At 36.6% G+C, this 13245-nt stretch overlaps 1 protein-coding gene across 4 annotated transcripts in view; it reads right to left on the minus strand.

Annotated features, from left to right (window-relative positions):
- The window catches only part of LOC143252934 (pyridoxine-5'-phosphate oxidase-like), a 55723-nt gene extending 52456 nt beyond the window's left edge, over window positions 1–3267 (minus strand). For 3 of the 4 annotated variants that reach the window (XR_013029251.1, XM_076505828.1, XM_076505826.1), the window contains exon 1: window positions 2886–3022. Coding sequence is in view for 2 of the 4 variants with exons in the window: in XM_076505828.1 (XP_076361943.1) it covers window positions 2886–2910 (25 nt within the window). In the remaining 2 variants the exon portion in view is untranslated. Of the gene's footprint in view, window positions 1–2885; window positions 3023–3102 lie in introns of those variants that run through there. The other variant, XR_013029252.1, reaches the window with a different exon arrangement.
- Between the last annotated feature and the right edge of the window lie 9978 nt (window positions 3268–13245).

A 13245-nucleotide genomic window follows, 5' to 3' on the forward strand; every position in this document is an offset into this window, starting at 1 on the left:
GCCCCTCAATCACCAGGATCCTCTCCTCCCCTTCACGGGTCACAACACCCAGCAAACACATGGGTGGATGTTTAGATCCCTGAGGAGGTAAACTGAAAGAACAGAACCCTCCCTGGGAAGTCCCCTCACTTTGTACAGGAATTCACACCGAAGGATCGAGGTATCAGACACCCAATTTACCTCTGTCCTGAAAATAATAATCAGAGAATTATACCATAAAATGGCTTGTCAGTAAAAGAAAAAATCAATCTTATTTTTACAATTATCAGCTATTACAATAAAATTCAAAGCATATCTAAACAGTCGCAATACAGGAAAAACCATCAGTGACTATTTGTGAAGATAACATATGAATCAAGTGCTTATATACAGTACCAGTATAGAGGGGACAACTGATGTATGTGAAAAGTACCATGAGATAAAAAATGCCAAGGGCAACTGAGTGCAGTACAAAAGACTGGAACAAGCAAAAATGAACCAAACCAATATATTTAGTTGGGCAAAGGAAGGAACTTTATAGGCTGAGTAATAATTGCAAAGGAATGTTTTGGAATTAAAATCTCCCATAATTATAATTTGAATGTCAGTTGAATTCCTTATCTCCATGTGAAGTCTCTCATTGATTTAGTCAATTTCATTTGGTGGTCTGTAACAAATATTAGCTAGAAGCCTTCTAATCCTTTACAACTAAATGCAACCTTATTTCTTCTTGGTTTGATGTCAACTTAAACCAGCTGTCACTTGTAGTTTATATATAAAGTCACTCCTCTCTTTCTGGTACTACATCCCTATTAAATAACCAAGAACCCAGTTCTTCATAGAAATTCCTTTCAACATAAATGTCTACATTTAGTCAGGTTTCATTTAATACTACTACATTAAAATTCTCCTTTCCAACCTGAAAGTCATCCATTTTATTTGTTATACTTCTAGTACATGAGATTTAGCCTACCATTAAAACTACTTTTGTACCTTTTTCCCACATTTTTTCTTCAGTATTCTAACTCTCTCCACTGTAATCCTTATAGCCTATTATAAATTCATTCTAAAAGCTCTTCTCTGCCCCTTTTCCATTAAGTCAATATTTCTCAAACAAGGAGACCAAAACTGTACACATTATTCCAAGGTAGCCCTAACTAGTAATTAATGCAGTTAATTACCTCTTTTGATTTATAATTAACAAGCCTATAGATTTATCATAAAATTCTACTAAGTTTACTACTACTGCTAGTAACAGAGCACTGCTGATCTTTCACTGTACCAAAATCCTCTTACTCTGTCAATCTACTGAGTGAAATGTGTTATCCAAACTATAACACAAATAATTCCTTACAATTATTATAATTAAAGGAAATTTGCCAAATATTTGTCAAACTAACCAACTGATCTAAGTCATTCTGTAAAATACCCATATACTTAATGTCAATAGTAAACAGTTTACTAATTACATGCCTATCAATATCATTAAAGTAAATAAGAACAAGTAATTGTGAAGCATTAAACCTCCAAAGCACTCAATAAATGAGAAGAGTCCAGTTTTCTAGTAGGTTATCCTTAAAATGTAAGTACACATGATAATTAATAAACAATAAAATAGTGATAATTACATTAATATTTTTTTATTTGAAAAGTTTTCAATTCTGTCTCAGGGACAACATCATACTAACTCCACAAATTTAAAATATTCAGTCCATGTGACAATTGCCCTGAAAGAGGGTCAAACCTTTGTCAAATAAAGGTCCAATCTGGCTGAATTATATTAGTAACACCTTTTGCTTTTCCAATTCAAACCCTCCATTCCAATTAATCTTTCAGTTTCACCAATAACTACTGAAGATACCTTTTTTGGCCAAGCTTTTGTATGGTACAGTATAAAAAATTTTTGAAAATTTACACGTCCACAAAAACAAAAAGTTAAAAGATTACTAAAGCAAAACTTCCTTTGATGTATCTCTGCTGGATTTCTTTCACATTTTACCAACTAATTTTGTGAAGTTCCTTTTACATGACTGACTAGAAGTTTTTAAATTTTCTAGCCTATATATTTCAGGTCAATTTTTTTCATTTCCACCTTTGAAAACAGAATATTAGCAACAGTACAATCCTTAGGAGCATGCCCACCATCTACTGACTTATTCAAAAATGAACAAGAGGTGCTCACATATCTGATCTTTAACCTTCTTTAAAACTCTGGAAAGAAAACGGTCCTTTTATGAAAACTTATCTACTTTTAATATCTTAATCTTTCTATTTATTATCAAGAGATTAAATTTAAAGCCTACATGACTAAGATCAATTTCATTCTTTCCTACAGAATGCTTAAGATTAGGAACGTTGCTAATATCTTTTGTAGAATATATTTCAAAGCTCAACCCCCTTATTTTCATCCGTATCCTTTACAGGTTCAATCCTTAGTTCAACACTCTATTCACATTTGATACACATAAAATAAAAACAGTCATTAACGAAACAGAAAGTTGATTCTATTAAGCATTTTTTATCTTTTTTGTTTAACCTGATCCCTAACTTCCCTCAGCCTTTTCAAATGATTCTCGAAATTTAAAATTCTTTAATTTGTGCCAGTTATCCCTGATTTTCTCTTTTATACATTTCATAAACTAGCAGTCTTCATCTTTTCTGATATCATTTTCTTTGAAGCATGTCATACTGAATTAAAATTTAAATAAATTTTCGAAACCTGCTCAAGGTTTAAATTTACGTATTAATCGTAACACTTTAACCTTTCAAATTTTAACTTTTACGTAAGTATAACAAAACAATGAATATGACGGGATTAAGTTATTTAACTTGTTCATTTTTTATACGAATATGATAAAATCTCAACATCAATTATAATCACAAATTTATAAGCAATGTAATCCTACCATACAGATCTACACATCCCGACATCTTTGTGGAAAATGCCACATAAAATGAACAAATTGTAAATCCGCAACAGCAACAAACATCCGCAGAGTAAGTGAATAACGAGTTTACATAAAGTACATTTAATCATTAAATCATAAGGCGTTAATTTAATTTTATTAATTTAATAAATTATAATTATTCTATACCACTATTAAAAATGAGAAAGGTACATACCTCATTACTATTAATTCTTAATACAATAATTATAAACGCATGTACGTCAGAGGAGGGTTGAGGGGATTTAGTCGACTCCTTTTGTTTGTACTTGTGTGTTTGTAATTGAACGCAAAGCTAGATAATGGGCTGTCTTTGCTCTGCCCACCATGTGTATCGAAACCCGGATTTTAGCGTTGTAAGTTAGCATACATGCCACTGTGCCACTGGAGGGGCATTTGTTTGTGATTTTAAAATATTATGTTTATATTGTTATAGCTCGGTTACTTACAGTTTTTAAAACTTTGGATGTTTGTGGATTTTACGTGAACAGCCATGTAAATGCTTACAGTTTTAATATCGGAATGCTTATTTTTTACAAATATTCTAGGGGGGATTCTCCCTGCCCCTTCTCCCTGCCCCTCTTAGGAGTAGCATGTTTTGCATACTGTTTGTACTTTACACAATATGTATTGGCTTTTATTATCACAAATTATAATCCTTATCCAAACGTTTTACGCACAAGCCTACTAGTCATTATTAAGGAATTATATGTATTTCTTGGTAGTTTTTAAACACCAAGTTACACAATCAGTTATTTGTACTGTGTCCACCATAGTTAAAGAAATCATACTGTTAGCATTATACGCCCAAAAACATAACCCTGCGCTACCCGGGAAGTGGAGTACATGTATGACAAGAATTAGGCCTATATCTCACAAACTTATAAAATCCTAAACCAGAACTTTTTCGAAAGATTGACAAACCTTTCTTTATCAGCGTCAAGAACAGAAAAGAAAGTCAATCTTTCAAAAGCGCTTGAGTTATAGGGTTTGCTTTTGTGTTAAATGTATTTACTTTTTAATCTTCATGTCTTCCTAACAAAATGGATACTCCTGTATACCATTATTTTGGTGTGTTTGTTCTTTCCTTTAATGCTTTTGCACATATTTATGAGATCAACAATATAATATGATGTGAGAAAAGGCGACTACAGGGAAGTTTAAACACACCAGTATAAAACAGTTTAAATTTTAAGAAGGTAGTTCCTCTGGAGGGCTGGATATCACCTGTTGGTCAGCCGTAGAAATGATATAATATAACTTTCAATCCCATTATTCATTGATAAAGAACAGCTCATAAACTATAGAATCGGTAGACTCTACATGTAGTAATGTCCAAGGTACTCAATAAGCGTAGTACAAATATGCATGCTGAAAAATCAGTAATGATTTGATTTTCGCGCAAAGCTATCTGCGCTAGCCGTCCCTAATTTAGCAGTGGAAAACTAGAGGGAAGGCAACTAGTCATCACCACCCACTGCCAACTCTTGAGCTACTCTTTTACCAACGAATAGTGGGATTGACCGTCACATTATAACGCCCCCACGGCTGGGAGGGCGAGCATCTTTGGCGCGACGGGAATGCGAACCCGCGACCCTCAGATTACGAGTCGCACGCCTTAACACGCTTGGCCATGCCAGGCCCCTTGGTAGCTATCTCAGTTAAGTCTGGGCCCGGCATGGCCTGGTGGTTAAGGCACTCAACTCGTAATCCGAGGGTCGAGGATCGAATTCCCATAACATCAAATACCTTCCTGTAGTCTTACACTACTAAATTAAGGACTGCTAGCGCAGATAGCTGGCATGTAGCTTTGTGCGAAATTTAAAACAAACTAAACCAATTAAGTCTGGTGGAGTCGCGTCCAGCGTGTTTGCTTCATTTATATTTCTCCTCGTGGCCTGGCATGGCCAGGTGGGTAGGGTTCTCGACTCGTAATCAAAATATTGCGGGCTCGATTCCAGTTACCAAACAGCTTACCATTTTAGTCATAGGAATGTTATGATGTGATAATCAATCCCACTATTCATTGGTGAAAGAGCAACCCAAGTGTTGGCGATGGTTGGTGATGACTAGCTGCTAAACTAGGGACAGCTAGCGTGGATAGCCCTCGCATTGTTTTGCGCAAAATCACAAAAATAAAAAAGACAAACATTTCTCCTCGTTACGTAATTAATCAGATCTCCTTCATAATCTGACTTTAACTTGTCTTGTGTCATTAATTTAATAGGGTATTTATATACCCTACAATATCTGTTACCTAGCTCCTGTAATTTGTGTCCAGATACCCTAACTAATTCCACCTTCTGCTGGTTAAATTATGAATTTGTGTTAATATTATATTTAGTATTTCTCGCTTGTGTTAGCCTAGATGTTAGATACTGAAAGTCTGTGACTTCTCTGAAATCGTCATATGCTCTGATAAAACATTTTGCATCACCTGCTATCCTTAGTTTAAGTAGATCGGCCATCTTGATATTATAACAGTCTCGTGAATTGCATGGTTTAAACTCTCAACGTCTTCATCAAATTTTCATAGAAAAACAACATAGAACTCGTTAAATGTGGTCCCCCGCTGGTACAGCAGCAAGTCTATGAATTTAAAATGCTAAAATCAGAAATCTCATTCCCCTCAGTGGACTCGGCAGATAGCCAGATGTGGCTTTGCTATAAGAAAACACACACACTCCTGAAATGTGTTAACCTGCATGGCCCTACTGGCACGAGTTTTTCTATGGTAATCTCGAAATACACTACATGGCCATAAGTTTGTGGGCATCTGACCATCACACCCCGTATGTGCTTGTTGAACATCTCATTCCAAAACCATGGGCATTAATATGGAGTTGGTACCTACTTTTCCTGCTATAGCAGTCTACACTCTTCTGGAAAGACTTTTCACTAGATTTTGGAGCATGGCTAGAAAGATTCACTTCTATTCAGCCACAAGAGTGAAGTTGGGCGAGAAGGCCTGGCTTTCAGTTGGCGTTATAATTCATCTCAAAGATGTTCGATGGGGTTGAGGTCAAGGCTCTGTGCAGGCCACTCAAGTTCTTCCATATCAACCTCTGCAAACCATACCTTTATAGATCTCACTTTGTGCATGGGGCATTGTCATGCTGAAACAAAAAAGGGTCTTCCCCAAACTGTTACCACAAAGTTGGAAGCACGCAATTCTCTAGAATGTCATTATATGCTGTAGCATTAAGAGTTCCCTTCACTGGAACTAAAGAGCCTAGTCCAAACCATGAAAAATAGCCCCAGACCATTATTCCTCCTCCACAAAACTTTACAGTTGGTACTATACATTCAGGCAGGTAAAGTTCTCCTGGTATCCACCAAACCCAGATTCATTCATCAAACTGCCAAATAGTGAAGTGTGATTCATCACTCCAGAGAATGCGTTTCCACTGCTCCAGAGTCCAATGGCAGTGTGCCACTCCAGCCAACACTTGACATTGTGCATGGTGATCTTAGGCTTGTGTTCGGTTGCTTAGCCATGGAAACCCATTTCATGAAGCTTCTGGTGAACAATTCTTCTGCTGACGTTGCTTCTAGAGGCAGTATGGAACTCGGTAGTGTGTGTTGCGACTGTCGACAGACAATTTATATGCACTATGCTCTTCAACACTTAGTGGTCCCGTTCTGTGAGCTTGTGTGGCCTACTGCTTCATGGTTGAGCTGTTGTTACTCGTGGACGTTTCCACTTCACAATAACAGCACCTACAGGTGATCATGGCAGCTCTAGCAGGGCAGAAATTTGACAAACTGACTTGTTGGAAAGGTGGCATCCTCTGGCAATGCCACATTGAAAGTCACTGAGTTCTTTAGTATGACCCATTCCACTGCCAATGTTTTTTTATGGAGATTGCATGGCTGTATATTTAAATTTATGCATTTCTTAGCAATGGGTGTGGCTGAAATAACCAAACCCACTAATTAGAAGGGGCGTTCACATACTTCTAGCCATGTAGTGTATGCGCCTGCCTGTCTATTAGTTCTAAGTCATGCTCCCTCTTTCATTTTAATTTCTTCAATAGTAGTAACTATATTTACTTCATTTAATACTACTTATCTCTATGCATACTAATTTGGTTAACTTATTTTATAGTTTAATCCTGTTTATTTTACTTATTCTATACAACCTGTTGTTGGTTTCCCCAAATCCTGAGGCATTGTGCTGGTTTATAACACTATGTAACTAAATTTTTACTTTTTCTCATTCCTGGGCAGAAAGTGTTATTTCCCAATTGCTTATGCTTAAAGTAAATGGGAAAAATATATTTTTCTCTTCAATCTTTGCTTTTGTGACCTGAGTAATGAAATTTTCAAATTTACCCATTTTCCAGAACATTCCAGGTAGATTCAGTGCTGAATAGCTGATAGAAAATTTTCTCAAACTTACAAGAACTTTCTAGAATATTGTAGAACTTACAAGAATTTTGTAGAATGTGTTTGGACTTACGAGAATATTCAAGAACCTTTTAAGATTTTCTAGAACTTTCCATAGTAATATATGTACCTGGGCTCACCACTCACTACTTCAGTTTAGTTCTAGCTGCTAAGTGAACACATAGACCTATCTGATTTTATCAGAGATGGCATCAAGAAGCTGCAAGCATTTTCCAGATGCATTTTACTATGCATGTGGCCAATTTATGATAACGAACTGAGTTCTCTATCGAGAGGTACAATGTCAAGTGTAAACCACTATTGGACCTCCAAAAGGTGTTGTTCTCAACATTGCACATAAAATTGGGTATTATGAAACAATTTGTCACAGCTCTTGATAAGGGGTCTGCAGCCGTCAAGTACCTTCGAGACTTCTTCCTTAAGCTGTCTGAGGCACAGGTCAAAGTTGGTATCTTCGTTGGACCACAAATAAAGACGATCCTGGAGTGCACAGAATTCCCCAAGAAGCTCAGTAGAAAGGGGACAAAAGCTTGGGGCAGCTTTGTCGCAGTGGTTTGGGGCTTCTTGGGTAATCACAAGGCCGAAAATTATTTGGAACTGGTTGAGGCTCTGGTGAGGAACTGTGGCAAAATGGGATGCAGGATGTCCTTGAAAGGCCATATCCTTAACACACATCTTGATAAATTGAAGGAGAGCATGGGACCATAGTCAGAGGAGTAAGGCGAGTATTTTATCAAGATATACTGGACTTATACAGGTGTTACATAGTGTAATGTAACAAAATTTTGTGCTTTTAGACAGTATTCTTGAAACAAGAATTACTATAATTGTAACCAACCAACAAACTTACAGTTTTATATTCGTTTTCTACCTTAGTTAGAATTCATATTGATCCTGCCCTCAGAAGAGAATAGTGTAATTCAAATAATTATTATGATATCATTTGACACTTATATTACAACTAAATGATCCAGGTAATCAACAATTGTTGACAGTTTTCAAAATCCAACAAGTTTGAATTTGACCTAATTTCTCCCCAACCCTCCACCTCCAAAAAGGGGAAAAAATACTATGGAATATGGTCAAATGTTGACGATAAGCTGTAGGCAACGCTTATAACATTACATAATACAATGAAATTATAATCCTAATAGTTAAAATACTTTTGTTTATTTTTATGACACTTTTAATTCCGCAAATAAATTAAAATATAGCAAACCTCTTATCCAACTACAGATTCCAAAATATTCAGGATTTTGATAGCTGTATTGTTTTTTAATTTGGCGCAAAGCTACACGAGAGCTTTCTGCTCCAACTGTCCATAATTTAGCAGTAAAAGTTTAGAGTGAAGGTAAGCTAGTCACTTCCACCCAACACCAGTTCTTGGACAACTCTTTTATTGTATAGTGAGACTGATCAACACATTATAATACCTCTATGGCTGAAAGGGCGAGCGTATTTGGTGAGACGAGGATTTGAATCAGCAAACCTCAGATTACGAGTCAAGTGCCCTTACCACCTTACCATTCTGTGTCTATGAACTTTGAATGCTGAGGCATCACGGGATATTTTAAGTGCCTCAGGTAATTGTATGTAATAAAGAGAAGTGAGATACAGTGAAGTGTAGGCATGGAAGTATAAAAAATGATTACATTAGAACGATGATTCAAGAGGATAAACATGTTGAGAAACTTTCCACTGTATGTTTACTCTATGACGAGCTGACGCTATCAAGGTCAGTAAAAGGGTTATGCAATCTGTGAATACTGCATTAATGAAGCAGTACCGGGAAGAATTTATGACAGCTTAAAGATACCACAGTATAAGCTAAGCTGCAGATGATTGATAACACTGGGGAACACTCATTTTGTTGCATTTAAAAAAGACCTTTCTATAGTCAATTTGAGTGTGTTGATTTCAAATCTGAAGTCGGTTTTTGTCTGCACGCTACAGATTTTATGCAATTTGACATTTTTATTTATTTTTTAATTTTTCGTTATTGTAGGAAATTATAGGAATAGCTTATCAATTTGTTTGTGTATTTTATTTAGGTAGGAATTTGCGTTTGTAACTTTTGCGTTTGTACACTTCATCTGGACAATCTCGTTTAATGCTCCAGCAGTAGTTAGCCATCATACTTTTGTCCCAGCGCCCTTGGTAGCGTTCTTCCATGACCTTTAGGTCTTGGTGGAATCGTTCTCCTTGTTCGTCACTCACAGCCCCCAGGTTGTCAGGGAACTTATCAAGGTGGCTGTTCAAAAAATGAAGCTTGATGCTCATGTTGCACCCGAGATCACGAAAAGCGAGGAGCATTCTGTTCACAAGTTCACTGTAGTTCTCCGCCTTATTGTTTCCAAGGAAGTTCTGAACGACTGCCACAAAGGATAACCATGCTGCCTTTTCTAAAGCGGTCATCTTAGCAACAAACTGATCATCACGAATTAGGGTTCGAATCTGTGGGCCATCAAACACGCCTGCTTTGATCTTCTCAAATGATAACCCTGGTAAAGCTGTGATGATGTGTTGGAAACATTCACCTTCGGTTTCCAGTGCCTTGACAAATTGCTTCATCAAACCTAATTTGATGTGAAGAGGAGGAAAGATGATCTTATCTCTGCTTACAATAGGGTCTTGTATGATATTTGGCATGCCTGCTTCAAGGGTGTCACGAATAGGCCAGTCCTTCTGGACCCAATGTCTGTCTCGTGCTCGGCTGTCCCACATACAGAGGAAACATGGAAACTTGGTGAAACCTTTCTGTTGTCCAAGAAGAAAGTTGACCATCTTTAAGTCTACACAAATGATCCAATTGTGCTCATGATATTTTAAGAAGTCCATGACCATTCTCATATCATCATAGTCTTCCCGCAAATGCACTGAGTGACCGACAGGTACTGCTCCATAAACATTCCCATTATGTAAAAGAACACACTTTAGACTGCGTTTTGAACTGTCTACAAAGAGTCTCCATTCAGCAGGACTATAGTAAGTTACACCCAGTTCTTTGAGAAGCCCTTGGATGTCATGGCAGTAAACAAACTGTTTGTCTTCTGAAAAGAAGGTCACTAAAAGCTGGTCACGCTTTCTGAAATATGATACTTTAACAGAGTGATCAACAAGATTTCTGCCTTGTAATCTTGATGCCAAAAGCTCTGCTGCTTTCTTTGAAAGACCTAAATCCCGCACTAAATCATTCAGTTCAGCCTGGGGAAGAGGCTTGAGGACGGGGAAAGGTTCAGTGTCTGAAGAATAGTTCTCCAATTGTGTACACTTTTCTGACAATTCACTGTCACAACTGTCTTGTTCACTTGTATCATGTCCAATGTCTTTATCGTCCAATGAAGGCAAGCCTTTGAAAACTGGAACAGGAACTTCTTCAGAGTGCGGAGCAGGCCGAATAGCTGAGGGAATGTTCGGATACGTAATCTTATGTCGGTTTTTCTTCCCAACACCCGTTGTGTTTACCATGCAGAAATAACAGTCAGTTACATGGTTGATGGGTTCGCGCCAAATCATTGGAACACCAAAAGGCAGACCATTTCGTTTTCCTTTGGTCCAGTCTCGAAGCATTTCCTCACAATTGTGGCACACAACATGAGGAGCCCATTGCTTGTCTTGATCACCAAGATGAACTTCAAAATATGCCTTGTAGGCACGCTTGACGAACGAGGATATGTTACGTCTCTGACGATTGAGTGTGTAGCATCCACATATGTAGCAGAAGGCATCAGGCTTGTTTCTGCAATGATATCTATTTAGGAAGCCATGTTTGATGTGAAACAAAAGAAGAATGATCAAAATATTAGAAGCTATCTATATATATGCACGTGAAAATGCTTATACATGGTTTACGCAAGTTCACATTTGTACAATTTCATTAACCTTAAATTGCATACAAACTAGAGCTTGTAGAGAAAAACTAATTTCAGATTTGAAATCAGCGCCTAAAACTCCTTCAGAATCAGTTAAAATATCCAATGCAACTCAAAGTTACTGAAAAAGTGTTCCCCAGTGTAATAATCATCGAGCTTAAAACTCCCTAAAAAGGAAGCCAGCTGGCACTTTGATAAAGTATAGATAACAAGAATGTGGGTATAGATACAAGAGAAGAGGTTGACGATTTATCGTCTCTCTTTGTAATCAATGGATAAGGAGATTTGTTTTTATTCTTAGCTGTTGCACACAATCATAAGAGAATTGACCGATTAAATATCAGAACTACTTGGGGTAGCTGTGTATACTATTTGGCAGATTGTGAGGATACTAATGAAAAGTAAAATAAAACCTCATGTAACAGCCGAGAAGTCAGCTTTCTCCTGCAAAAAAGAAGTTGCTTCTTCACTTTGTATCAATTCTGCAACTTCAACGTTAATAACGTTGACAACCAATAATTTCTTGCGAGAACTACTTGTAAGTATTTTAATGATATTGTTCTTTAACATCGGCTATCATATTTAAGTATTTTAGAATTAAGTAACTGTTTAATAAAAGTGTTATTTGAAGCAAAATAGTTTAAACTATTTGAGAAAATGTATGTTGAATGTGAACTTTAAGTATATGAAAACTTAATAAAAGAAGTACTCTTGAAATTTTGGTCCCAGATTTCTTTCTTTAACCATAAAGCTTCGAACTAGTGCTTGTGTGTTCCATTTGCCCACTGCATTCTTACTTGAAATAAATAACAATGTAAGAGGTAGTATTAGTCAAAACTCCAAGAGCTAAGTCGTACTGCCACTTGGACTGCCTTTGTTACGAAACTAAGTATAATTCCTGTCAGTCTCAAGGTATTTTATTTTTAAAGATTTGTTGCTTCATGAAAAGAGTGATATGAACAAAGTTTTAAGCATAACTTTATATATATATTTTTATAATTCTCTGATAATTGGTTTTAGCAGATGACCATGTTTCTGTCTGGCATGGCCAAGCGTGTTCACGCGTTCGACTCGTAATCCGAGGGTCGCGGGTTCGAATCCCGGTTGCACCAAACTTGCCCGCCCTTTCAGCCATGGGGGCGTTATAATGTGACGGTTAATCGTTGGTAAAAGAGTAGCCCAAGAGTTGGCAGTGGGTGGTGATGACTAGCTGCCTTCCCTCTAGTCTTACACTACTAAATTAAGGACGGCAGCGCAGATAGCCCTCGAATAGCTTTGCGCGAAATAAAAAAAAAACAGACCATGTTGCTTTGCTCCAAGAAAGTCCAATCAACCAGTCTGGCAGTTTGTCATTCATCTTTAAAGAGTTCATTTTGTGGAATTGTTCTAACTACAATGTTTATTATTCAGGTCTATTTAAATTTTGTATTCTTGCGAGTATAATAATCTTTAGTGCTTCCGAAAGGCCTTTTATGTTATCATCAGAGGTATAAAAGAAAGAATATAGTTGAAATGCTGTTTTCATCTTTATTCTTACTGAAAAAGAAGTTATACAATAGGCGATCGATGTTAAATGAGCTTACCACTGTTATCAAAACCCGATTTTTAGCTTTCTCGATTGATAGGGAATCCACGGATGGAGGCTGAAATACTAATATTAGTTATAATAATATACACCTATCTCACTTCAGTTAGAGAGAACACTCCTATGGATACTATGGTCAGCGATGTGTTTAACTTGTTATTAGTATTATTGTAATTTTGTATAGCACGCAAATATAACAGTTAAATGTTAATATCATTGTAACCACAAATTTATCAAGCTCATAAGATATTGGTTTTAGCAATATTATAATAATAATAAGCATATTTTCATTCAATACACTACGTATATCTTTCTTTTAAGTACATTTGTGTATCTTTCGTCCTAACCATTCGTACTAACACACGTTTTCTTTCCTTAAATATATATATGTATGTGTATAATAGGTATTTTTGAATATGTGGAGTTTGTAAACATAGGAGAAAAATTAAGGCAC

The sequence above is a fragment of the Tachypleus tridentatus genome, chromosome 6 (assembly GCF_004210375.1).
Source record: "Tachypleus tridentatus isolate NWPU-2018 chromosome 6, ASM421037v1, whole genome shotgun sequence".
NCBI classification, from domain to species: domain Eukaryota; kingdom Metazoa; phylum Arthropoda; class Merostomata; order Xiphosura; family Limulidae; genus Tachypleus; species Tachypleus tridentatus.